The sequence below is a fragment of the Pipistrellus kuhlii genome, unplaced genomic scaffold (assembly GCF_014108245.1).
Source record: "Pipistrellus kuhlii isolate mPipKuh1 unplaced genomic scaffold, mPipKuh1.p scaffold_m20_p_15, whole genome shotgun sequence".
NCBI classification, from domain to species: domain Eukaryota; kingdom Metazoa; phylum Chordata; class Mammalia; order Chiroptera; family Vespertilionidae; genus Pipistrellus; species Pipistrellus kuhlii.
The window spans coordinates 46,141,440-46,168,420 of NW_023425460.1; the positions used below are offsets into that span (position 1 = coordinate 46,141,440).

The window sequence follows — 26,981 nt, forward strand, 5'->3', positions numbered from 1 at the left end:
GATGTCAGAGAGAAAAGGAGAGGAAGGGAGAGACAGAAACATCAATGATGAGAGAGAGTCATGGATCGGCTGCCTCCCACACGCCCCTCTACTGGGGATGGATCCTACAACCCAGGCCTGTGTCCTGACCGGGAATCGAACTGTGACCTCCTGGTTCACAGGTTGATGCTCCCCCGCTGAGCCACGTGGCCAGGCTGTCTCTTGTCCTTAATGTGTCCCTTCCGCCAACACCCTGAGCATCCGTGTGAGTCCCGTTCTCGTGGGGAACTGCCGTGTTCCAGGAACTAGGCATCTCTTTCGAGCTTGTCCGATGCGGTGGTTGCAGGAAAACGTGGCTCTTGGACTCGCTGCCCTTTGATGGGGCGAGGCTGACACCTGAAGAACGCCTCCCGCCCCCTCTGCACCATGTGAGGGCCTGTAGAGAGTGAAGCCGCTCTCTGTGGCTGCGACGTCCCCAGGCCCAGAGGCTTGGCCAGCAGCAGGAAGCCGGCTGCAGGGGCCCTTCCCTGAGTGACAGCCCAGTCCCAGGCCCCCATCGTCATCGGGCACCGCAGCGAGAAGCATCCCCAGGGCCGAGCACCCGCCATTCACCGGGAAATCGCGGGTCCCCTGGGTGCTTCCCCGAACACAGATGTGGGAGTTTCTTTCCCAAACGCGGTGCCGCTTCCTCTCACCAAACACTGGGGACCATATAAACTCCGGGTCTCCCTGGTGAGCAGATCCCCGGGGGCAGAGCTATTTTGGTGAACTGCGACAATGCCGGGTGCCAATCGGTACTATGAACGTTGCATCTCTTACGCGCCCGCCAGCTCTTTTGGGTACAGTTTCTAAGGGAATCTTACAGCGTCACTGCAAGGGCGATGCTATGATGCTCTTCGTGGCCCATTTTATAGATGGGAAACAAGGCTGGGTGAGTTGATTGGCAGGGCTCAGGCCTCACGGCAGGCTCTCCTCTGCCAGAGGCCAGTCCCACCACGTCATAACTGCAGGAGTTTCGCTGAAAGGTTGATGGAACTTGGGGACTCGACAAGGGCTGAGTCACATATGTTATCACCTGTTGGGAATAGCTGAAGGCATTTTCCCAAACCTGAAAAGGATGATGGTTTGCTGCCAGACTGCTCAGGGCATCGTAATCTACATGTTATTGCCTCCTCCTGGCCAAACACCTGAACAGCTGAGGGCAATTCCCCAATCTGACAATGCTTCTGTAAACCCTACCCTTGGAAGTGTGTTATCTCCACCTCATCTTGGGACAAATTGTGTTAATAAAAAGCAAGGGGTCCTGAGACAAAGAGAACTTGGTTCCTTTAAGCCAGGCTCCTCTGACCCCCAATGCCTTTCAAAATTATCTTTCGTCTCTGGACTCTTATTTCCATTACACAGCCTTTCTCCAGATTGCTGAACCCTTCTAGATGCCAGAACAAGAACCTCCTTCCTCCACTTGCTTCTGATGCCACTAGCGGCAGAGTTGTGCTCTCAGTAGCTAAGAGGAGAACAGGGAACATGACATTCAGCCTGTTCTGAGCAAGAATAGGAACTGTGCCTGGAAGTGTTATTTACAGTGTACACTGAAATCCTTAAACTCGGTAAATATTTATGTAAACATAGCCCCTACTAAAGATTTAGAAGTTCTGTGTGAAGACTGTTCCAGAAATTAATAACTGAATAATTCTTCTTACATTACAAATGTATGATGTGGCCCAGCTGGTGTGGCTCAGTGGTTGAGCATCAACCTATGAACCAGGCAGTCACGGTTCGATTCTGGGTCAGGGCACAAGCCTGGGTTTCGGGTTCGATGCCCAGTGTGGGGCGTGCAGGAGGCAGCCAATGAATGATTTTCTCTCATCGTGGGTATTTCCTACCTCTCTCCTTCTCCCTTCCTCTCTGAAGTCTACACAAAGATATATATTTTTAAAACGTAGACTATGAAGAAAGAAAAGCGGTGGGAGAGTTTGCTCCGTGCTCCCCGCACTAGCTCAGCTTGACAGGAGGCCCTCCTGTGTGCTGTGCTGAGCGGGAGACACACGGGGAGTGAGGGGAGTCCCCATCGTGCGCCCCATCAACACACCAGGCGGCGGGAGGCGTCCGGCTCTCCCGGCAGCGGAGGGAAGGGAAGCGGGGCTCACTGAGGGTCTGGGCCACGCGGTGCCTGTCACACACCCTCCTGGGAGCCCTTCCCGGGGACTGTCGGTGCCTCTGTTTTACAGATGAGGAGCCCACGGCGCTCACCCCAGGTCACGTGGTGCACTTGCAGAGTCAGGTTCAGGCCCCGGTGGAGAAGGCCAAGCCTTGCCCAGGACACCAAGAGCCTCCCGTTTCCCCCGCCTCCCCTCATGGAGGGCCAGGTGGGTGGGATGGAAAGGCAGGCCTGGCAGAGAGGGAGAGGGGAGGTGGGAGGGACGGGGGGGGGGGGCAGAGACCTCTGTGGGAGGGGATGTGGCCTGTGAGGGTTGTTCAGAAGGAGGATTACCCATCAACAGACTTGGGGCGGGTGGCATTTTGCAGAGAGAACAACAGACGTAAAAAGACAGAGGCAGGCAGGCAGAGGGCGTTGCTGGGGAGTGACGGAGGGATAGGAGGTAGGCCCACAGCAGGTCTGTGCTCTGGGTGGGAGCCAGGCCCCGTGGTGGAATCCCACCAGCCTGAGTCTGAGCCCTGGCTCTGGTGTTACTCAGCCCGGTGACGGCTGAGGAGCCTGGGATGGGGACACGGCTTCACATCCACGGCGGCCCTCCTGGGGTTTCAGTGGACACCTGGGTGATGGCCGAGGTCCTCCAACGTGGTAACTCAGGCTCCAGCCTTCTTCCCCGCGGGGTGGCGGCTCCTGACGCCCCTGTGGTCCGGTCACGCCCACGCCCTGCCTGGGGTGCAGCCCCTGCTGGGGCTGCCCAGGGCTGGCCGGCCATCAGCAGGCCGGGTTAGAGTCACAGGCTCCGGGCGCCCACAGGGGGAAGGGGCGGTGGGGGAGGGCTCCCTTCTCTGCGCCCCCCTCCCTCCTTTATGGGATCGCCTCCTGAATCCCCAGTCACCCTCAGCCCCACATCTCTCCTGGAGCCTCCGCGCTCCCGCCAGGAGGAGGAGACTGTCCCTGAGGCCTGTCTGGCCGGCACCTTGCGGAGTGGAGAGCTCTCGAAGGAAAAGCAATTAAGCAGAATCACCCCCAGTGCCTCTCCTCTCTCCTCCTTTCTCTCTGCTCCAGGTTGCTCTCCGGCCCCACACTCTTTCCTAAAGGCCAGTCCGCGGTCTGTACTCACCGCCACCCGCTCCCGTTCCCGATCCTGGGAGGCAGCTTCGGCGCCTGGAGGGCTGTGGGTGTTTGCATTGGTCTGGCTCCGGCTGCATCCTGAACACACGTTGGGGCGGTCGGCGGTGTGATTTGAATTCCTCCATGCTCCTGTCTTTCTCAGATCTCCCTGCTTGTTTATCTCCGCCCAGGCCTCAGCACACCTGCTTTGAATGCTCCGTATCTTCTTTGATCTCCCACACGGAGACTCCGTGCGCCTGCCGTCTTCCCCGCCCAGGCTGCTGTCACAGAAAAACCTTCCCCGGGCGGCTCGGAGACAACGGAACCTTCTCACTCCCATGCTGGAGCCCGGGAGCCGAGGCCAGGGGGCGGAGGTCCGAGGAGAGGCGCTCCCTGGCCACAGGGTGTCTTCTCGCTGCGTCCTCACAGGCGGGAGGGGCAGGGCTGGGGGGCCTCTTTTCTAAGGACACTCACCGCCCCTCTCCCTACGCCCCGCCTCCTCACGCCGTCACGTTGGGGTGAGATTTCAGCATGTGAATTTCGGGGGATGCTGTGATGGTCCCACGTTCCGTGTAGTTCAGGGTTCCGGCTCTGGAAGAGGGGCCGCAGACAAATGAAAGACGAGACAAGAAATCATAATTTGGAAATATTGGGGGACCAGGCGGGAGCCCAACTCAAGAGGAAGGACTCTGCTTGGGCTCGGCCTCCCATCCTTTTATTCAGTTTGGGATCCACCTACAGCCCTCAGGCAGGCCATTTCCAGTAGCGGGCAGATATCTTGTCAGTAAGGGTTTACACAACTCGCAGGTGGGGAAGTTGCCTCAGCTACCATTGTCTAGACCCGTAGTCGGCAAACTGCGGCTCTTGTGCCACATGCAGCTCTTTGGCCCCTTGAGTGTGGCTCTTCCACAAAATACCAGGCCTGGGCGAGTCCATGTTGAAGAAGTGGCGTTAGAAGAAGTTTAAGTTTAAAAAAATGTGGCTCTCCAAAGAAATGTCAATCGTTGTCCTGTTGATATTTGGCTCTGTGGACTGATGAGACATTGTACGGATGGACACATTTATAGTCTTGGAGAGCATGCCCTGTTAGTACAAGAAATGCCTATGAAATAGTATTTGTATAGTTCCCAGCGTTCAGCTGTCACAAAATAAAGCTACTGTGAATACTTGTGTACATGTGTTTGTGTAAACACACGTTTCCTTTATTATTATTATTTTTTTATCTCGGGCAAATCCACCGGAAGGAGAGAGATGGTTGGGTCATGTGAGTCGCATGACATGGTCAGTGAATGTTTAACTTTAGGAGGAACTGTCAGCGGTTTTCCTGGGACTGGACCCCGTGGACGCCTCTCTCCCGTGGGAAAGGCTGCTGGGCCCGCACTCCGCCGGCATGCGCAGTGGCGGCGTGTGATCTTTTAGTCATTCCGGTGCGTTTGCAGTGGCATTTCAGCACGCTTTAATGTGCATTTCCCTCGTGGCTAATGGCGGTACGCGTCCTCTATGTGCCTATGTGCCGACCTGATGTGGTGCTCACTGCCGGGTCTGCGCAAGTCCCTCCTCCATCAGGAAAATCGGGGTGTCTGGGCCCTCATTGTGTTTTTTGTTTGTTTTTTAAAAAATTTTTAAATATTTTATTGATTTTTTTACAGAGAGGGAGAGGGATAGAGAGCTAGAAACATCGATGAGCGAGAATCATAGATCAGCTGCCTCTTGCACACCCCCTACTGGGGATGCGCCCGCAACCAAGGTACATGCCCTTGACCGGAATCAAACCTGGGACCTTTCAGTCCGCAGGCTGACGCTCTATCCACTGAGCCACACCGGTTTCGGCTCATTGTGTGTTTTGAGAGTTCCTCACATGCTCTGGAGGCCAGTCCTCGGTTAAGTGTGTGATTTGTGAATTTTCCCCCCAGTCTGCAGCTTGGTTCTTTATTCTATCAGTTTAAAAAAATATATATTTTTATTGATTTCAGAAAGGAGAGAGAGAGAAACATCAATGATGAGAATTATCGATTGGCTGCCTCCTGCACTACTGGGGATTGAGCCTGCAACCTGGGCATGTGCCCTTGACCGGAATCGAACCCGGGACCCTTCAGTCTGCAGGTGGATGCTCTGTACACTGAGCCAAGCCAGCTAGGGCTGTTCTTTATACTCTCGATAGTCTTACAGGACTGTGGCCCTGACAGGAGGGGACGTGCTTTGCAAGGGCTTTGAGGGCGGGGAGCGTGTGGGGGGAGCTGAGAGGAGCCTGCGGGACGTGTCTGACCTGGGCCGGCTCGGGAGGGCAGGGATTTCCAGACAAAGGAGCGGCGATCAGAGCCGCCGCCGCCGCCGGAGGGCTGGGTCTCGGTTTGCTTTTATGAAAATCACAGGCAAAATGAGAACGTCGCCTCGCTGGCCTCGAAGGTCACTTTCATCTCGGAGAGACTGCGATTCTCCGCACGCAGCCTCGTGGGCACTGGCTAATGAGCCTGGGCCGCCGTGCATGCAGGCCTTCCCGGGAAACCCGGTTAATTGTATCTTAGCCAGAGAGTCAGCTCTCATTTGCGGCTTTGGGCTCTCGGATTGTCCCTTCCTGTGGGTTCCCTCCCTGAGCCCCTCACCCATTTACATCCCCTCACCCCCCAAAAATCTGCCAGTCGTGTCAGAAGTGAGGGGGTGCACTGTGCGCCCCTAAATTTGCAGTTGGCTAACCTTTGCAGGGCGGTCAACACTTTTAGGGGATGACATTCTCAAAAATAAGCTGTGATGGCTAGAAACATAATAATAATGAAATTATTATTAATTAAAATAAAAGCAAATTAAAAATATGTGAGAGGGAGGATCACCCCCAGGCGGAGGAGGGGTTTTCTCTGCGGGAGGAGCAGCAGCTGGAGGAGCGGGTGCGGGCCATTGGACAGAGGATTTGGGGGGTGAGGGGGGCAGCCAGGAGGGTCGCTCCTCCTCTCAGGGTTCCCAGGACTGGGCTGTGGCCTTGACTTTCAGGGGCACTTCTCCCCAGCACTGGGGGTCCCGGCAGGAGAGTGAGGTGGCCAGGCCTGAGGGGTGACTCCGGAGCTCCCCTTCACCTACAAATGCCTCGTGGGCCTGGCCATGTGCCCAGACCAGAAGCTTAGAGGCTTTGAAGCTGCTTGGAGGCCCCTACACCCCAAAGTGAGGACCCGGAAGAAGCCCCGGCTGAGAGAGGTCACGTCTGGGGCTGGCTCCGGGTTGGAGGGTGAGAATGCAGGGGCGGGGAGGGGGAGGCAGCTGTCAGCGGCATCGGCACTGAACAGGCAGAAGGTGCGGCTGCTCGGTGAGCTGGTGTTTCAATTAGCAGCCTGGGCGTAGCTGTAATTGCCTATCACACCGGTTGGTCTTTGCCTCAAAAGACCCACTGAATTATCTTTGTTTAAAACCTTTAGGGTGGCCCTCACCGGTGTTGCTCAGTGGATAGAGCGTCGGCCTGCAGACTAAAAAGGTCCCGGGTTCGATTCCAGTTAAGGGCATGTATCTTGGTTGCAGGCACATCCCCAGTGGGGCTGTGCAGGAGGCAGCTGGTCGATGTTTCTCCCTCTGTCTCTTTCTCCCTTCCTATCTGTGAAAAAGCAATAAGTTATTTAAAAAACAAAACAAAACAAAAAACCCCACAACCTTTGGGATATGCAAAGAAGTGTCTTTCAAGAAAGATGACTAAGAACAATCACACGTTTGTGGCAAAAACAAAAAAAAAACACCCTTTCCTCTGGCTGACAATCTGGCAGGGGCTCTTTGAAGGGTGCGGGGCCCGCTGCCAAGAGGTGGCAGGAGGGCCCCTGGGGTGCCCCAGGCGCCTGGAGAAGCGTCCTGATGCGGTCAGGGTGTCGGGGTGTCAGGGTGGGGGTTCACCCCGTGGGGTCACAGGCCGGAGGGCTCCAGCCAGGGCCTGCATGAGCCAGGACCCTCCTGCTTCCAGCCGGTTAGAGCTGCCCCCAGGTTTTAAACAAAGATAATTCAGTGGATCTTTTGGGGCAAATACCAACCGGTGTGATAGGCAATGACAGCTACGCCCAGGCTGCTAATTGAAACGCCAGCTTCCCGAGCAGCTGCATCTTCTGCCTGTTTGGTGCCGATGCCGCCGACAGCCGCCCCTGCATTCTCACCCTCCAACCTGGAGCCAGGCAGCCGGGGCCCCCGCCGGCCCCGGCAGCAGCACGGACATCCTGGGATGTGCAGTCGGACCCCCAGCGACTTCCTGTGTCCCTGCTGCTCGGGTGGCGACCTGGGGGGTCTCCCTTTCCTGCCCAGCGGCCCTCCCCTCGGGGACCGGCTGCCCCCTGACTTCCTGACAGTTCCGGGGCCCTAAGGCCTCTGCACCTCACAGCTGCCACCGCTCACAGCGGGAGGCGGGGTTCCTCCGTCTCTCCGTGCGGCAGAGCCACAGGGATGGGACGGACGCCTGCCCGCCAGGTCACACGGGCCGCGTTGAAAGAAGCCAAAAACCCACCTCAGGAAAGACAAGAAAATTAAGACCAGAGCAATATGAATACGGGAACAAGGTACCCGAGAGCTTCTAAGATCGAAGTCATAAGATCGATGACCTCTATAGGTGATGCCATTATAACGGCCACCCCTCCAGAAGCTTCTCGGCAGGACCTCAGCCTCCTCCCAGTGTCTTCCCGCCAGCCCTGCCCGGTGTGGCTCAGAGGGTGGAGCACTGGCCTGTGGACTGAAGTGTCCGGGGTTCGTTCCCGGTCACGGCACGAACCTTGGGGTTGCAGGCTCCTTGGGCCCTGGCCCTGGCTGGAGGCAACCCATAGGCATAGTCCTCTCCCTTCGATGTCTCCCCGTCTCTTCCACTCTCCCTGAGAATCAGTGGGAAATTAGCCTTTGGTGCGCATTAACAAACAAAAACACCGCATTTGCAAAGTCTGTGCAAATCCCGGCGTGGGTTTGCTTAGTAACACGCTTACTCTCGGGTTCCCGCTCACCACGTGCTAAGAGGCTCGGTGAGGAGGGCAGCGTGCGGGCGATCTGGTGACCCCATTAAACATTCCCCGAAGGTGATAATGACTGCGGTCTCACTGTCAGCGCCCAGACGGTCACAGACAAACACAGGAAACCGCGGTCCCTCCGGCTCCCGGCTCTCTGATTAGCCAGGCGCTCCTGGGCGTGGGGGGACGCGGGCCCTCGCCACGGCGCTGGTGTGGGCGCCCCTGCACGCTGTGGGCGGTCACAGTCACGGGGGTCACTGTCCAAAGGGACTGGGAGGCTGTTCGGAGTAAGCGGCAGGGAGCCTCGAGGCAGACGCCCACAGGCCCGCACACCTGTTGGGGCGCCTGCACGGCATCGCTGTGGACTGGTCCGGTGAGGCCACGGGGCCTTCCGTGGCAGACCCTGTGGGAATTTCCTCACGTGGCTGGTCCTAGTGGCAGCGAGGCGGGCGCTCAGGCGTTCAGGGCTTCCTTCCCGAAGGGGCATCCCCTCCACTCACACGCCATCGGCCACGGCCGGTCCATGGGCCATTTCAGGGCAGCTCCGTGCGGTCCCCCACGCGCCCCTCCACGTCCCACCAAGCTGCATGAGGACTGAGTCCCCGGAGCGGCCGCTCTCTGAGCGACAGCTGTCCCCGAGCCGCACACGCAGCCGCACACGGAGCTGTCCCCGTGTCCGTGGTCCGGACTGTGGCCTTGCTTCCACAGAGAGAGGCCGAGGAGCAGGCTGCACCCAGGAAGTGGCCGAGCGGGCCCGCTGCTTCGCTGGCTCTCACGTCTGTCCTCCCCGTGGAGGGCCTTTGTCCTCACTGCGGGCATTGCCCCGTGTTTCCAGGAGAGCTTTCTGGAGCCCATTGCCTTGTCTTCAGGATGGTGACTCTCAGCAGGACACGGGGGCACAGACCTGGACTAGGCGTCACCCCGGCCCATTTCCAAACCTCCGTCTCTTCCTCCCTTTCAGTGCTCTCTTCCCTGGGCCGCCCGCCCCAGCCATGCACCCATCTGGTGGCCTTGGCCTTCCAGGGGGCCAATGGGAGCAGCATGGGGTGGCGCAGTGCAGGGAATGGCAGCGCCCAGCAGAGGGCGCTGTAGCCCCGAGCTGTGGGCACCCAGAGGCCACAGCCCCACAGCTCTCCCCGCAGAGGTGGTTTCTGAGGGGTACACCTGCTCTCCCCGCAGAGAAAGGTGGTCTCTGAGGGGTACACCTGCTCTGGCTCAGACGCTGCCTGGGGAGGGTGCAGCACCATGGCCCTGTGGGCTCCGCCAGCCCGTTGCAGTAGGAAGTAAACATCCATTTAAGGCTCCTCCTCCCGCTTCGTCAAACAGAGATGGATGGGGATCCAGGGGCCTCTTTCCCCGAAGCACAGAGCACTCGGTGGCTCCGTTAGAACCGCACCCACCAGGTGGCTCCCACAGTAGAGTGAGCGGTGCTGAGGAAAGCCCGCCAAGCCCGGGGTCCCTGTGGGGTCGGGGTAAACGCGGAGTTCAGGGCTCAGCCAGCAGCTCCTCACGAGCAGGCGAGCTGGCGCCGGGGACGGGAAGCCAAGCAAACTTTTTTCTTTTTAAAAAATATATATTTTATTGATTTTTTACAGAGAGGAAGGGAGAGGGACAGAGAGTTAGAAACATCGATGAGAGAGAAACAGGGAAACCGTGACAGGCACACGTCTGTCACACCACCTCCTAACGGTATGCAAATGAGGGTGCGGAGACTTCTATTCACTGAGACACATGGGTGAATATGTAGGCAACCGCCTGTGTACAGAGATCGATGCGCATTACTGCATACCCTGTGTAACTAGCTCTTTAAACTTAAGACTTAGATGTCTTTTCATGTCCACACAATAGGCCCATCCATTTCATCCTTCCCTCTGCTGTGTCTTGAATAATAACGGGGAAAATCATAAATGCGTGGAGTAAAGCATTAAAATACATTTATTCATTCCCGCGATAAATATTCATGGAGTGTCGTCCACACTGAAGGCACTGGCCTTGGTGCTGGAGATAAGGAGGGAGCAGAAGTCCTTGGCGTTCTGGAGGGAGAGGCAATAAGCCAAGTGTGAAATGGGAGAACCATGTGGGGTGAGTGGGCGAAGCCGCGTGGAGGGAGGTCCGTCTTCCCAGTGGGGTCGGGGAGGACCTTCCCGCCGAGGAGGGTGCGTTGGCACAGAGACACGAAGGAAGCTGGGAGGGAGAGGACAGGCCGGGAAGAGGGTCCTGGCACCCAGGGGCGCTGGCAGGTGGCTGGCAGCCAGCTCTTAGAGCCGCTGCGTGCCACACTGGCTGCATCCCACCATGTGAACACCACCACCGCGCATGTGGAGCCACCAACCTGATGCCCCTGAATGTGGACTTGGGAAGGCGCACTCCTGTGCACTATGTCACTGACCTTCAGTGTCTAAAGAAGGTGGTTTTTAAAACCCTGGTTTGGCTTTCTGTGGAGGAAATCCTTGCCTAAGGACACACAGGTGGTGAGCAGCTGAGCTGGGTGGGAGCTCTGCCCACCAGGCTGGACCATTAACTGTTGGCTGATAGACTTTGGGTGGATGGATAGATGGATGGATGAATGGGTGAATGAATAAATGGGTGGATGGATAGATGGATGCACAGATGGATGGATGAATAGATGGTAGATGGATGGATAGATAGATATTTGAATGGTTGAATGGAAGGGTGGATGAATGGATGGATGGAGGGGTGGGTGGGTGAGTGGAGGGATGGGTGGATTAAGGGATGGGTGAGTGGATGGAGGGATAGATGGACAGATCTTCTTAGGAAGCAAGGAAAGACGTGCCTCCTGACGGAAGGAGCAGCCCGGTGCAGTGGGGGCGGGCTGTGTGGCTGTGTCGGTGAAGTGACACAGAGCTCCAGGGGCTGGGCTTTGAGATGCACCCTTGCCCACTGGCACGGATCACTGGGTAACCTTCTCACCCAGACACCCTGCAGAATAAAGCTGGTCACCAGGCATTTCTCCGCCTCTCTGATGCGGCCTTCCTTCATTGCGGAAGCATCAGTACCTGAAGGTGAATCTCTAAAAAGGCTTCTTCAAAGCCTGTGTGGCTCCGGAGCGAAAGGGGCCCTTCTGCCGGCAGAAAAATAACTGCCATCTGCACCCTCCCTGCTTCATCTCCGGACCAGAGCCATCCAACGCTCAGATAGTCAAAGCCTCAAATTAGCTCCCAGATAACGGTGAAAGGCAGCCGTCCTTCACCCCGATAAGGAGCGCGGAGGATGAGTTAGTTAATGCCGGGGCACCTGCTCGGAATGCTGAGCCGCCTGCCTCCCCCTGCACCAGGGAGGGTGCTTGGCCTTGAACCAGGCCGGCCCCAGCAGCACTGAGCCCAGTGCCCGCCGCCCCCTGTGCGGCCGCCGGCTGGCTGCAGCCCCTGGTGGAGCCATCCGCCTCACGGGCACTGCCATCACACACCTTACAGGGCACCGCCTCCCGCCCTGCTCGGCATCTCATGAGCATCCTGAGTCAGCTCTTCACAAGCAGGAAACTGAGGCCCAGGGCGCTTGAGGGGCTGTTTGGACACCTCAGTCCTTGGGGCTTTTGGAGGGCACATTGACATGGTGTGCTAGAGTGGAGACAGGCCGGACTTGGCCCTGGACGGCATTGCCCAGTGGTTAGAACATCAGCCCTGCCCACCGAAGGGTCACAGTTTTCATTCCCAGTCAAGGGTGCACACCTGGGTTGCCGGTTCAATCCCGGGCCCCAGTCGGGGTGCATGCGGGAGGCAGCCCGTCGATGTGGCTCTCTCACACAGATGCTTCTCTCTCAGGGCCCAGCAGATGGGGTGGCGGGCGTGGGAACGAGCCCCCCGGTCCCCAGGATGCCCAGCGGCGGGGCTCTGAGACCCATCACCACGTTTGCACGGAGGCCACACCTCCCACGTGTGGCTCTCGGCCAGGAAGGCAGGCGCCCCGGGCCCCGAGGCGGGCCCTCTGCGGGGAGACACGGGCCTGCGCTCCCAGCGGCTGTGACTGAGGGCCCCTTCCTCAGGCTGCACCCCGCCTGGGAGGCTCCTCTCTCCCGTCAGTCCTCACAAGCTCAACGCCCACTGGGGTTGCCTTGGAGACGCGGACGGGCACAGGTAACCCCTCTGTTTTGTCAGCCGTCCGGCTGTTGTCGGAGGGATGCTGGTCGCCACCAGTGACCCCAGGCCATTGGGAAGGCAATGCCTCCATAATATTTTCAAAAATGGATCTATGTTTGTTTGTTTTTAAATATATTTTATTGATTTTATTATTATTATTATTATTTTTTACTGAGAGGAAGGGCGATAGAGAGTTAGAAACATCGATGAGAGAGAAACATGGATCAGCTGCCTCCTGCACACCCCCTACTGGGGATGTGCCCACAACCAAGGTATTATACATGTCCTTGACCGGAATCAAACCTGGGACCCTTCAGTTTGCAGGCTGACGCTCTATCCACTGAGCCAAACTGGTTTTGGTTAAATCTATGTTTTATTCCCAGCATCTTCCTACTCCCCCTGAATGCGTAGAGTTGGGAAGGTTAATTTAGCCAAAATGCGAAGAAAGTGCAGCCAAGGCTTCCGTCCGGAAGCGGCGGTGGTGCTGTGAGGAGCGTTAGGGAGGACCGAGGACACCGATCTCCTTGCTCAGAGGGGAGAGGAGACTGCCGGGTGCTGGCTGCGGAGTCGGAGGGAGAAGCCAGGGTCCGAAAGGCTTCTGCTCTGCCCTCCCTGCCCCGAGGACTGCGGCAGGATGGCAAGGAAGCGGGAAGGTCAGACCACTAAAGGGCCTGGGGCCCGGCCGGCGTGGCTCCGTGGTTGAGCATCGACCTAGGAACCAGGAGGTCAGGGTTCGATTCCCGGTCAGGGCACAGGCCCCGGCCGTGGGCTCCATCTGCAGTAGGGGGCATGCAGGAGGCAGCTGACCAATGACTCTCTCATCGTTGATGTTTCTCTCTCTCTGCCTTTCCCTTCCTCTCTGAAACCAATAACATACATTATATAAATAAAGAACCCTAGAGCAGTGGGCAGAGCCGGTGCCTGGCTGGGCCTCGCCAAGAGGCCAGCCTGGCCCCCACCCCATGCAGTGCGGCATCTCGGGGGTAGGAGTCCAGGTGAGGGTGGGAGTGGGGTGGTCTAGGCAGAGCAGGCTTGACCCAGTCCCACTGAGACACCTGCAGTCCTGGAGCCCCGGGCAAGAGCCTCTGAAACCTCCCGGTCCCTGAGAGGTAGTTTCCCGCGACAGGGCGCCCTGTGCCTCTGTCTGCGCGGCCTGGCTGCCCGCTGCAGGCGGACGGAGCAGGCGGCGGAGAAGGCTGCTCGCTGCACAAGGGGCCCTTTGAGCTGAGGCCGGTCCCCGGAGAGTTTTCCCAGCAGAAGGCGGGGCGGCGGGGACCGGGCTGGAGGCCGGGTGCCGTGCCCAGGGGACAGACAGACGGGGCTTTGTGCGGACCGGGTGGCAGTCAGGGCGGCTGCCGCTGCTGGGGTTGGGGGCAGGGATCTGAGTTGCCTAATCCTGGGATGAATTTCCGGCCTGTGCTTTTCTGAAGTGCTAGATAAAGGTGCTTATCTCTCTTCCCCCTAATTGAATAATTATGGCGTCGGCGCTGTTTTCATTATTGTCACTCAATACACGCTTCTGCCGACTTACAGCAACGGCCCATTTTCACAGACCCGCGTGGGGCCCTGAGCAGAGGGCGCCCGTCTGCGGGGACGCGCAGGGCCCGCCGGGGGCGGTGGGAGCGCTGACACCCCTGTGACCCAAGGGAGCTCGGGGGGCACTTGGAGGCCGGGGTGCCAGGCCCGGGAACCGCTGGCCTGGGGTCTGTCTCTTTGCTGGCTGGCCTCCTGCCGGTCGCGCTTCGTCTGAATAATGGCTTTTCCCATTGCGTGTGGCAGATTTTTCTTCATCTTTCTAATCTGTATTATGAGAGAGCAGAAATGTAATTTCCCCGTTAGCTCGCCTTTTACGTGAAAAATGGCTCCTCTGAGTCAGACACAAGGGAGGACATCTTTCAAAGGGTAATGACCCCTCTTCCGTCTCATGGCAGCTCCCTCGTTCCCTGGGGAGAGGAGGGCGCAGTCCACGTTTTTCCGTGGGGTCTCACCCCCCACGGAGGACACGTCTACACAACAGCCTGTGGGCGGGATGGCTCGGACTCTCTGGTCTTGAGAATGGCCATCACCAATACATGAATAGCTACGTGTCTAAGAGGATGTGGTGAAAGCCATTCAAATGTTCCCAGACCAGGGGAAGAGAGACGGAGTCAACTAGCCATGAGGGCTGGGCGGGAAGGTGCCCTCCCCTGAGGTGGCCACGGAGGGCAGCCACGACAGGGCCTTGTCCGTGGGGAGACTAGGGAAGCTGGGCTGCAGAGGGAGCAGGAAGCACAGACCCTGGGAGAGGGATGCTGCCCTCGCCAGGCTGCGTGTCCTGACTGCACTGAGGATCCAAGGACCAGGTTTCCACTCTGCTCATAGCTCCCACGACACCTGCTCTTAGGAATAGACGTCCGTACCTGGCAGTGAGCAGCCGCTCTGGCCAGCAGGCACTGGACAAGGCCCGGCCCCTCGCCCTCCCCTTTCTCAGCACCTCCCTCGCTCTGCTGCCTTCTCTTCTTCCTTCCCAACGTGCCAGCTGCCCCGGGCGGCCACAGCAGGGGTCATCAGGGACACGCTGCCTGTGATCTTCGGAGAAGAAGCCGGAGCCTGCCGGAAAGCCAGTCCCCGCACGTTGTAATTGCAAGAGTTTCACCAAAAGGTAGATGGAACTTGGAGACTCAGCTAGGGCTGAGTCACATATGTCATCGCCTGTTGGGAATGGCTGAAGGCATTTCCCCAAACCTGAAAGGGGTGCATAAATTGATTATTTGCTGCCAGACAGCTCAGGGCATCTCAATCTACATGTTATTGCCTCCTGTTGGCCAAGCACCTGGACAGCTGAAGGCAATTCCACAATCTGACAATGGATTCTGCACCTAACCCTACCCTTTGATGTGTTTATCTCCACCTTGCCTTAGGAAAATTTGTGTTAATAAAAAGCAAGGGGTCCTGAGACAAGGAGAGCTTGGTTTCTTTAGCTAGGCTCCTCTTCCCCATCTCCCTGCCCTAATGTATTTCAAAATTATGTTTCATCTCTGGACTCACTTAATTTGCACACAGGCCATTCTCCAGATTTCTTGAACTCTTCTAGATGCTGGATTGAGACCACCGGCATTCCAAGGCCCCAGGAGGGGAATTTCCAAGGCTCCGCTTGCTTGTGCCTTGGTTAAAATGCATATAATTTGCCAGGACCAGTTTGGCTCAGTGGATAGAGCATTGGCCTGTGGATTGAAAGGTCCCAGGTTTGATTCTGGGCAAGGGCATGTACCTTGGTTGCGGGCAAATCCCCAGTATGGGGTGTGCAAGAGGCTGCTGATCGATGATTCTCTCTCACAGATGTTTCTAGCTCGCTGTCCCTCTCTCTTCCTCTCTGTGAAAAATCAATAAAATATATTAAATATAAAATAAAATAAAATGCATATAATTTTCCACTTAAAAGGAGCTTTAAAGGCCCATATGGCCCACATTTGCAAGATCATCCTGATTTCAAACATTCTGTTCCACTTTCAGCCGATCGGTTCTTACGTGTATTTCAGAGCAAACTTTTCCTTCCTGCTCTGCTGTGGAGCGAGTGAGTGCGGGCCCCGCAGCGAAGGCCGGGAGCTCACGCCCAGTGAAGGTTAACAGGGGCCGTGTGTTAGGATTCCTGGGGTTGCGAGTGACAGAAACCCACCCTGACGACTCAAGGAGCCACTGGCTCAGGAGCCCGACGGTGGATCCGAGAAGCCAGCGGCCAGCAGGAACAACTGGATCCCCGTCTGTCTGAACGCCTCCTCTGCCCAGGCCACCGAGCCACCCCGAGACGGCTGAGCTCCAGGGGAACCTCTGCCCCTCCCCCATCACCTGTGACCCGCGGGGTCATGTGAGGGAGGGCGCGCTCCTCTGAGAGACCAGCTGTCTGCCCGCTGGGACCTGCTTAAGAAAACATGGCAAGGACTTGCACTTGGAGCGACCTTTGTAAGCAATCAATATTCCCGGGATCGGTTTGGGAGTCACTGCAGCAAATCCGTCAACACCAGTTTATTTAAAAAGAAAAAAAAAAGGAAAAAGAATCCAGGTCCTTTTGTGTTTCCAGCGTGACCCAACTCGAACCCTCTTGCCGTGCCCGGGGCTGGCGGGGAGGACGGCTGCGGGTGGGGTGCGGCCCTGCACCGCGCGTGCAGCCCCGTCTTGTCTGCGGGGCCTTACGAGGCCGCGGCGGCCCTGCTTTATGTAGACGTGGCTCCTCCGACGAGGCTGTCTGTTTCTCTAATTTAACGCGTGCGGATGCTCGTGTAATCCCGGAGGACAGGGGAAGGGGCCGCCACAAGATGGATGAGAGCCGGCTGCCTGCGGCGGGAGCAGCCGGCTCTGCCCTGTGAGCCGGGCTGCTTCCGCGGAGTGAGTGACTTGATTGATAGGACGGAGGCCGGCCGGGACAAGATAAAATAAAATCGGGGCTTCAACCTATCCATCAGAGTGATGATCTCGGCGGAGGAGTCGCCCATGAGCACAGTGGATGGAGATACAAGGAAACGGCGAAATGCCCCCGCCCCCTCCAAGCTGCTGGCGTGGCTCAGGGCCTGAGCATCGACCTCTGAGCCAGGAGGTCACGGTTCGATTCCCAGTCAGCGCACATGCCCAGGATGTGGGCTCCATCCCCAGGAGGGGTGTGCAGGAGGCAGCGGGTCGATGATGATTCTCTCTCATCATTGATGTTTCTATCTCCTCTTCCTCTCTGACATCAATAACAAACAAACAAACAGACAAACGGCCGGACACCGTGTCTTCCTCCCAGGAGGCTTCTCAGAGTCTCATCTGTGGCAGCCCTCCCCCGGGGCGCACGCTCCGTGCCCGCTGTGTGTGGGGCGTGGGTTCCTCTGCGGGCAGCGACCTCCTCAGGACGGTCATTTGCAATCACTTCTCCATTCACCTGCCCATGGCTGCCAGATAGGGAAACAAATAACGGGGGCCTCTCTGTGGGAGGGGCAATTCCGGGGGCCTCTCTGTGGGAGGGGCAATTCCGGGGGCCTCTCTGTGGGAGGGGCAATTCCAGGGGCCTCTCTGTGGGAGGGGCAATTCCGGGGGCCTCTCTGTGGGAGGGGCAATTCCAGGGGCATCTCTGTGGGAGGGGTAATTCCGGGGGCATCTCTGTGGGGGGGGAATATTGGGTGGGGGGTGAACATCTTTGCCTGAAGATCAGGAAGCTGCTAGTAGAGGGGGGCGGTCTATGGGCTGGAGACAGCCAGGGCGTCTGGTTACTCCCTCCTCCGGCCCCTGACCCCGGGCCAGTGGTTTCCCCTCGCGTGGTGCTGGGCCGACGGAGATGGCACCAAACACGCCACGCCACGCTACGCCATGCAAGGCCACTCGAAGGAGTCTGTCACCACCTGCATGTCCACATGGCCATGGGTCAGGACCAGTCGCCCTCAGCGCCGTGCGGACGTCCACTCCACGGCATGGATGTGTCAGGGGCAGCCCGGGGCACGGGGCTGGCGTGGGGAGACATGACCGGCTGCCCTGGCTCCTTCCTCAGGTCCCCGATCCGCTCCGCACCCCCACCGCCCTGGAAGACAGGTGTTGGGAGACCGAGGCTCGGGGGGGCTGGGGGCTGTGTCGGCCAGCCGCCACCCCTGCCCCGTGGCGCACGCTCCCCTCGGTCTGCTCCTCTGAGGCCGCTCAGAACCCAAGTGCTCTGTCACGTGAACGGGCCTCTTATCTGCCGGCTGAGTCACCCTTTGTGTGGCCGGAGCTGGGCTGGTCCCTCCGGCCCCGGCATGACAGAGCCGGAGCGGTAAGCGGCAGCCACGGCCACTGCGGCTCCTGGGCCCGGCTCCTGTAACCACCCACGGGGTTGGGGGGCCCGGGCCGGGGCGCTCGGAGCCTCACGGTCACGGTCACGGACTGTGCCTTCGGGAGGGGAGCGCAGGGAGCCGGAGCCATGCGCCTGAAACCCGAGAAGAATCCCGGCGACCAGGGCAGCAGGTGGGAGCGGGCGTCTCTCCACAGCCCGTGAAGGGCACCCGGAGCGCCCTGTGCACACACTGCCCCCGGGGCAGCTGGGGATGGGGACCGGGAGCCCCGGGTCCCTCCTGCCGCGCTCAGCGCCCGCGAGGAACAAAGCAGATTGTGTCCGCCGGGCCGGAGGGCCGGAGTCACAAGATCGCGCGTGTCATGCAGCGCCCTGGAGTCCCTGCAGGGACCCGCCCGCCCGGGGCCGCCGCCCGCCGCGCCTTCCAGATCCGGGCCTTCAGCACTGAGCTGAAGCACCATGTGATGGTCATGGATTTCGTGAAGAGCAGCTGGTTCCCCTCCCAGAGAAGAGCCAAGGTGTGCCTCCTCCGCCTGTACCACGGCCTGAAGCCGGCCGAGAGGAGCGCCGGCCGCTGCGAGGTACCCGGGCCTGGGCGGGCGCGGGGGCGGGCGCGGGGGCGGGGGTGGGGGTCGGCACACGCAGGGGCACAGGCCTCGTCCGGGGACACGGGGGCGGTGTTCCGCAGACAGACAGGGCAGAGGCTCCGTCTGCGCTAATTATGTCGTCATTTGTGTGGGGTTTCGCCCCAGGAGTTTGGAAAAGACATTTCAGGTTTTGAGCGACAGGGTGGGGAGAAGCACACGGGATGGATGGGGTTTGTACATGACACATGCCTGTGTGTGCAAACATGAGTCAGCGCTCCAAGGAGTCGGACCCTTTGTGTCCCCGTGTAGTGACACAGCCTTTTTCTGTGAGTTACATGCACCGAGTGGCCAGACTGTTATGATGATCTGTGAACACATAATCATCTGGCCACTCAGAGTGTATGTGTGTGTGTGTGTGTGTGTGTGTGTGTGTATATATATATATATATATATATATATATATATATATATTTTTTTTTTATAAGCACGGTGCACGAATTCATAAATGGGTGGGGTCCGGCCAGCCTGGCCAGGAGGAGGGGACATGGGCGGTTGGCAGCCTGCCTGCTGGTGGAACTCCTGGCAGGGGACAATTTGCATAGATTATTATGCGTTCAGAGATCATCATCATCAGGCACTCAGTGTATTCTGGGAGCTTACACGTGCCATCACCTGCCTTTAAGAACAAACTGCTTCCTGTTTCCGGATGTGGGCGGCAGCAGGACCAGCAGGGCCCAGTCGGAGTAAAATAGGACAGATCCAGTCGGCCGGTGAGCAGGTGCTTTGTGTCTGAGGGGAGCTCCAGGTTTCAGGCAGAGGCAGAGGCTGCCTCCGGGGGATGAGGAACCTCGGGGATGTGGAATGTGGGCGTGAGGGACACAGACTCCCCCGGAGCCCATTTGCATTCCGCAGCCGGGGCGAGCCTGCGGCCGCTGCCGTCCCACAGTAAACACGCAGGAAACCTGACCGCCCGCGCGCCGGATGCATAATGAATGGCGTGGTAACCGACTCCCTTGCGCTCCTCCCGTCCCTTCGGAAGCACGCAGCCTGCGGATCGCTCCTGTCTTATGGGACGGGGACCTTTCCGCCTATCGACGCTCTATCGGGGGCCCGAATGCTGGCACCTGCCCCGGCCTTTTGTTCCCCGCGCTGGCTTCCTTCCTGAGGGCAACCGGAGAACCCGCCCGGCCGGGCGCGGGGCCGGCTCCTGGGCCGAGCCGGGACGGGGACTTTCCACGCTCACGGCGCGGGGGAGCCACGGCCGTGCTGGTGTCCGTTCAGGCCGGGGGACGTGGTCCGTGGCCCGGGGAGCCAGGGCCGAAGGTGTGCAGTCAGAACGTGGTGCAAAGAAGCCAGAGACGTGGTTCTTGCCACGTCACTAGCCAGCAGGTGGGGCCCGGCCACTACCGTGCGGGTCTCGCTGCGGGGAGCTCAGTCCTGGGCAGAAGGACGTGTGCGCCCGTGGTAACGCGGCCTGGGTGAAGGCCACGGGCGGGAGGCAGGGCGGAGAGGGCCGTGCCAGGGCCGGGTGCGAGTGCAGGCCAGCAGGAGGCGGGGCTGGCACGGAGGGACGGGGCCGGAGGATCCCTGAATGGCCCCATTCATCACTGCAGCCGTGCCGGGCACATGAGCCCGGTCTCCAAAGAGAACCGTCCGGGAGGCCCAGAGGGGAGGCGGGCGCCCGGGGCCCCAGGACAGCGGCAGGAGGACCCACGTTAGTCTTGTCCTCCTCGGAGGCCGTGCTGCCTGCCTGGCGCTGCCCAGGGGGCTTCGGCCGGGCGGTCACTGTGCCCGAGCCCAGTGGGAGAGGCCGGGGCCCCGGGCTTCCTCTCTCCTTGCACTCCAGGGGCCTTTCCTCCTGGCCCTTTCCCCACGCGCCCCCTCCCGTCCTAGGTCTCACGTGGGTCCCCCCCTCCCCCCTCTTGCTGCCCAGGCTCTCTGCAGGCCCTGTGGTCACAGGACACGATCCCCACGTCCTGATGCCTGTCAGCCAGCACTCAGCTCCACAGGGCCTTGCCACGTGAGTGCAGCCCCAGGCAGTTTATATTGTATCTGTTTGCTTTTTCTTTTTAAATAGATTTTTATTGATTTTAGAAAGAGGGGGAGAGAGAGATGATGAGAGAGAATCATTGCTCGGCTGCCTCCAGCAACCCCCCTATGAAGCCTGCAACCCTGGCATGCACCCTGATCGGGAATCAAACTGTGACTTCCTGGTTCACAGGTTGATGCTCAACCATGGAGCCAGGCAGGCCGGGCTGCTTAGTCTCTGCTGCTTGAATCAGTCTGACTCCTTCTTAAAAACACACCTGATTAGGGCAGGCCCACCTGGGACAGCCTCCCTTTTGAATGACTCAACATCAGCTGATTAGCAACCTTAATGACATCTACAAACTCCCGAGCCAGATAACATAGTTTAATTGTGGAATTGACAGTCCATCATGTTGACCAGTTCTGCTCGCACTCCAAGGAGCTAGAACATCTAGGACAAGGGCACCAAGGGGTGAGAATCTTGGGGGCCATCTGGGTCTTCTGCCAACCACAGTCTATAATAATAAAGCATAATATGCTAATTAGACCAGGCGTCCTTCCAAATGACCTTCCAGATGAAGCCGGGGCCGAGGCAAGCTGCTCGTTTCGTGCCCTGGACTGGAATTGAACCTGAGACCCTTTGATCTGCAGGCCAACGCTCTATCCACTGGGCCACACCGGCTTGGACCATTGTATCTCCTCCTTCAATCACATCCCAAATGGAGAAGCTGTTCCGTTTCCTCTCTCTGTGTTTCATTTACATTGCTCCTTCATCCAGCAAGGACTTTGAGGCGCTCCCAGAACGCGCACTGACAAGCTCCAGCATTTCAGAAGAGTAATGCCGGGTTCCCACACGCCTCAGATGGTCCTCTCTCGTCAGATGCTGGGATCCAGGGGCCCGGCGGGAGACAGCCAGTTGATGTCTCTCTCTCACATTGATGTTTCTCCCTCTCTCTTTTTCCCCAACTCTCCCCCTCCTCCCTCCCTTCCACCCTCTATGAAAAGCAACGGAAAAACACCCTCTGGTGAGGATTAACAAACAGAAAGTCAGCCTGTGTAGGTATCATTCACATACATTCATGTTCATACATTTCTAAGGGCACAGTTCTTTTTGTCTGAAAAATGTGTGCAGTCCTGTAATCAGAACTGAGTGACGATGTAGATGTCCTACTGCCCAGAAAGTGCGCTGAGCCCTTTATACCCAGCCCCCCCCCCCACCCCCTCAGCCCAGCCCCTGGCAGCCGCCGATCTGCTCTTCCCCTGAGTGTTACGGGTCTGGCAGGTCCCATAAGTGCAGGCTCAGTGTGTGGGTTTGAGACTGTGGTGAGAATGTGTTTGGCATCCTCACCAGCAGCCGGTGTTGTGTTGAGGCCGAGGAGGAGGGCGGCCATGCCCGCAGCCCCTCCTGCATTCTGCGCGGCGGCCGCCTGGGCCCTGACCCTCAATCGTGCTGCTGTCACCACAAACCGTGCAACAGGCAGCTCTGCCCGCGTGAGCCCCTGCCTCCGGCCCCGTCTTTGCCGTCGCCTGCTGCACAAGCTGATTTCAAAGAATAATTGGGAAAATAATGAGCCAGCGCTCCGTGGCGGTTTCCTGTGTGTGCTGCTTTGTGTCCGTGAGGAATGCCTCTGCCCGGTTTAACCGCTTCCTCCCTGAGCCCCGGAGAGCAGCCACTGCCTCCCGGGGACAGAAGGACGGAAGACAGAGGACTCGCCCCCATCTGAGCAGCTCAGGTGCCTGCTTCTATTCTAAAAAATACATATATTTATATTGATTTCAGAGAGGAAGGGAGAGGGAGAGAGCGAGCGAGAAACATCCATAATGAGAGAGAATCATGAATCAGCTCCTCCTGCGCGCCCCCTACTGGCGATTGAGCCCAGAACCCAGCCTGTGCCCTGCCTGGGAATGGAACCCTGACTTCCTGGTTCCCAGGTCGATGCTCAGCCCCTGAGCCACGCCGGCCGGGAGATGGCTGCCCCTTGCACGTGCCCTGACCGGGTCAAACATGTGATGACTGATGGTCCCCCCTCCAGCCGCCATGCACCAAAGTTGGGATGTGCTCTCGGCCCGGGCCAGGCCTCGGGACAGCACACACCTTCTGGGGCGTGAGCGCTGGCTGGAGGCGGAGCCAGGTCCCTGTGGCCTGGAGAGCCGTGGGGACGTGGAAAGGTCTGCGGCACGCACTGAGACCGTGTGCGTGCGTTTCCTCTCCTCGTCCCTCGCTTTCCCGTCCATATGGATCCAGCCCTCTTCCGCCCTCGGTCTCCACTCGGCTTCCTCCGAGGTCACCGCCTCTGTCCTCCCACAAGGCCGGCCCCGGAGCCGCAGCCCCACCGCACAGGGCTCCATGTGGGGCCTGCCCGTCAATGTTGGTGCGATTTTATTTTATTTTATTTTATTATCTTTTATATATTTTATTGATTTTTTACAGAGAGGAAGGGAGAGGGATAGAGAGTTAGAAACATCGATGAGAGAGAATCACTGACCAGTTGACTCCTGCACAACCCCCACTGGGGATGTGCCTGAAACCAATGTTCATGCCCTTGACCAGAATCAAACCTGGGACCCTTAAGTCCGCAGACTGATGCTCTATTCACTGAGCCAAACCGGTTCTGGCCATATTGGTGTGATTTTAAGCCGCTTTAAATGACAGAGGCTTCTTGGCCTCAGCTTCCCGCTTGTCCGGTGTATATCAAGAGCGGCCCCGAGAGAACGGTCACACCCACCGATGACCGTGGAGGGTCACAGGTCCTTCCAAGGCCTGTGTGCTACCAGGGAGGGCTGCGGGGGGAAGACACGCTCCCGAGCTCGGCGGCCCCGTGTGCGATGCTGGGAAACACGCGTGGGGTGAAGGACTCAATCAGGCGCGGGAGGCTGGCCCGCCGAGGGGCGCAGGCGGCACGTTTTTGTGTTTCAGTTGCGGTTGCACCCGGTTGGCCACATAAGGGAGGATGTCGGGCAAGGAAAAGGGCATGCACAGAAGCACAAACCCTGACAGCCACTCCGGGACGCACCGTGCGTGGGGAGCTCAGAGTTCCCAGGGCGGCCGCCCCAGGGCCCGGGTTCCCAGCTCGAACGGCCTTTGATCTGGCGGCCGTGCTGTGAGCGAGCCCCAGGGACATCGAGCCACGCCACTCCGACCCAGGGAGAGTGTGTGACTCCCTCGCTTTCCTTTGTTGGTCTGTTCATCCTCAGCCGAGGATGTGTTCCCATCGGCTTTTCAGAGAGAGTAGAAGGGAGAGGGGGAGACTGAGAGACATTGATGAGAGAGAGAGAGAGAGAGAGAGAGAGAGAGAGAGAGAGAAAGAGAGAGAGAGAGAGACGCATCGATTGGTTGCCTCTTGCATACGCCCCAGCCAGGGCCAGGGAGCTTGCAACAAGGTGGCTGCCCTTGACCAGAGTTGGTTCTGACACGGGTGCTGGTCACAGGAGGGTTCTTGCAGAGCACATGACGGCAGCAGCTGGGCGACGGCAAGGGCCCCGGGGGCAAGCGGCCTGGCTGCGGCTGATTAAAATGTGTGAACACGGGGCGGTGCCAGGTCTGCCTCGGAGCGTCCCTGAGCGGACTGAACAAGGTCACGCCGGCCGTGCCTGGTGCACAGAGCACACAAAGACAGCTGCTGTTTCTACCGTCTGTGAACTAAGAAGAAAGAGAGTTGCCCAGCCAGCATGGCTCAGTGGTTGAGCACCAACCTATGAGCCAGGAGGTCAGGGTTGAATTCCCAGTCAGGGCACCTGCCTGGGTTGTGGGCTCCATCCCCAGTAGGGGGCGTGCAGGAAGCAGTCAATCCACAATTCTCTCATTATTGATGTTTCTATCTCTCTTTCCTTTCCTCTTTGAAATTTATTATATATTTTTTTAAAAGAGAAAGAGAGTTGTACACATCATAGCTGTCGTAGCTAAAACTGAGGAAAACCTGCCGGGTGAAGGAGAGGTGGGGGTACAGAAGGAAGCTCCTGCAGTGAAGTCCTCGGTAAGCTTTGGGGTCTGAGCGCCGCTCCCCTGGTAACTGAGACGCGGGGAGCATGGAGCAGGGTCCCGTCTGGGGATACGAGGTCCGTCCGGCCAGATGCCTCCCCTCATTAGCGGGTCGTCAGCAATCACTGCCGGAGGGCCCGCCTGGCGTGCTGTCGCCATGGGAACGCTGCGTGCGTGTGTGTGTGTGTGTGTGTGTGTGTGTGCGCGCGCTCGCGTGTGTGTGGCAATGGCACGGGAGCCCTGTGAAGACCCAGCGTCCACACAAAGGCCATTCAGAGGGCTCTGCAGAGGCCAGGGTGAGCCTGGGGGAGTGCAGGGGCAAATGGTGGGGACTACTGCCTCGATGGTGGGCACCGTGCCAGCAGTCACTCCTGGCCCTCCACGGTGACGGGGACCACGGCTGCCATCCACCTGTGAGCCAAGTGAAGGCTGAGCGGCGGCAGCCGGTGAGCTGGTCTCGGAGGAGCTGCAGGGACGGGAAGGAGGACAGGAAAGGGTGTCCCGTGGCCGAGGAGACGGTCCGGTGTGGTGCCTGCCAAGTACTCAGAACTGTCCACTCGGCAAAATGAGCCCCAGATGACTGATTATTGAGCAGCTTCAATGCGGGAGGCAGGAGCCAATGAGACCCGTCCTGGAGACTGACCTCCGGCAAGGTCAGCGCCTCCCTGGCTCAGTGCTCCCGGCGGCATCGAACCGCAGGCAGAGGCTCGTGTGGGGGCAGGGCTTCTCCAAAACCAGGAGCCGGGAAAGTGCGACTGCCAGAGCATCCAGTCACCCACCCTCTTCCTTCTCCTCCTTCCTCCTCCCTCTCTCCCTCCCTCTCTTTCTTCCTTCCATTTATCCAGCCATCCTTCTATCCATCCATCCATTCATCCATCCACCCACCATCCATCCATCCATTCATCCACCCATCCATCCACCCTCCCTTCCATCCATCCATCCATCCATCCACCCACCATCCATCCTTCCATCATACATCCATCATGCATGCATCCATCCACCTACCCATCCATTCATCATACATCCATCATGCATGAGTGCGTGCATCCATCCATCCACCCAACATCTAATGGATGACGTCTTTGAGAGCGGTCCAGAAAGTACATATGTAAATAAGACCTAGACCTTGGCGTTTTGAACTCACCCCACCAATTCACACCTGGAGACCCCAAGAACATGAAGCCACAGAGCTCCTCAGCAGCCTGGCCCTGCTGACCCACAAGAGAACCGCATCGCAGAGCAGAGGTGACCAGCCAGGCTGGTCGGGGCCCCAGGCCTGGCAGCTGCCAGCGGCAGGGCTTTCCCTCCCTCCCACCCCCCAGGGAGGCGCCGTCCGTCCTCGGGCTCAGAAGGAACTGGGCTCTGAGGACTGGGCAGCACTCCGTGCGTTTTTGTCTCCCGTGAGGACAATTGCCTGGAGCATCTCGAAATCCAATTATATTGTTAATATTTCATGTGTGGCGTTCCACCTGTGCTGCTGAATTTGTATGCATGTGTGAAAAGACGTGCTTGCCCATGCAAATGAAATGATTGTACGTCAAGTAGCCACATGAAGGGATGTGGAGGTTCCCACCGGAGCGTGGTGGGCGCGTCGGAGCTGGGACCGCGGCTGCAAGCAGGGCCTCCGGCCCCCTCGGAGGCAGCGCTCTCAGCCACTGAGGTCAGGGGACAGGGTGACTGCTGAGGGGGTGACTCAGGGGGCCTGGTAAGTGGGGGGAATGCATGGAGCAGGGCTCTCGGCCTCAGCCTCTTGACGTTGGAGCCAATCACTCTCAAGTGGGGTGTCCTGGCATCACAGGGTGTGAGCTGCGTGCCTGCACCCTACCGGATGCCAGCAGCACCTCCTCACACAGCCAGGAAACCCAAAATGCCTGCAGACGTTACCCACTGTCCCCTGGAGGCTAAGCGGCCCCCGTTGGGAACACGGTCATAGAGCTTAAAGACAACCTTCACGGAAAGGAAATCTGGATGTGTTTCCCTTGGTCACAGAGACCGGAGCCTGACAATGCCAGGGGACAGAGCAGGAAGATAGAGTCCGGCCGGTGTGGCTCAGTGGTTGATCTTCAGCCCATAAACCAGGAGGTCGTGGTTTGATTCTGGTCAGGGCCCAGGCCCAGGTAGCCAGCTTGATCCCCAGTAGAGGGCGTGCAGGAGGCAGAGGATCCAATCCATGATTCCCTCTCATCATGGATATTTCTAGCTCTCTCTCCCTTCCTCTTTCCCTCTCTGAAATCAATAAAACTTTTTTTTTTTTTTTTAAAGAGTAGAAAAGCTAAGTCTGGGTGCCCTCTCCAGCCCGATGCAATCATTCATTAGGGAGC

General features: G+C 58.5%; 1 protein-coding gene across 1 annotated transcript in view; it reads left to right on the forward strand.

The window, feature by feature from the left end:
* Positions 1-18,057: 18,057 nt before the first annotated feature.
* The window catches only part of CUNH10orf90 (chromosome unknown C10orf90 homolog), a 58,466-nt gene continuing 49,542 nt past the window's right edge, over positions 18,058-26,981 (forward strand). Inside the window, exon 1 of the mRNA XM_045582191.1 lies at positions 18,058-18,647. Coding sequence (XP_045438147.1) covers positions 18,429-18,647 — 219 coding nt within the window. The 5' untranslated portion in view covers positions 18,058-18,428. The remainder of the gene's footprint in view (positions 18,648-26,981) is intronic.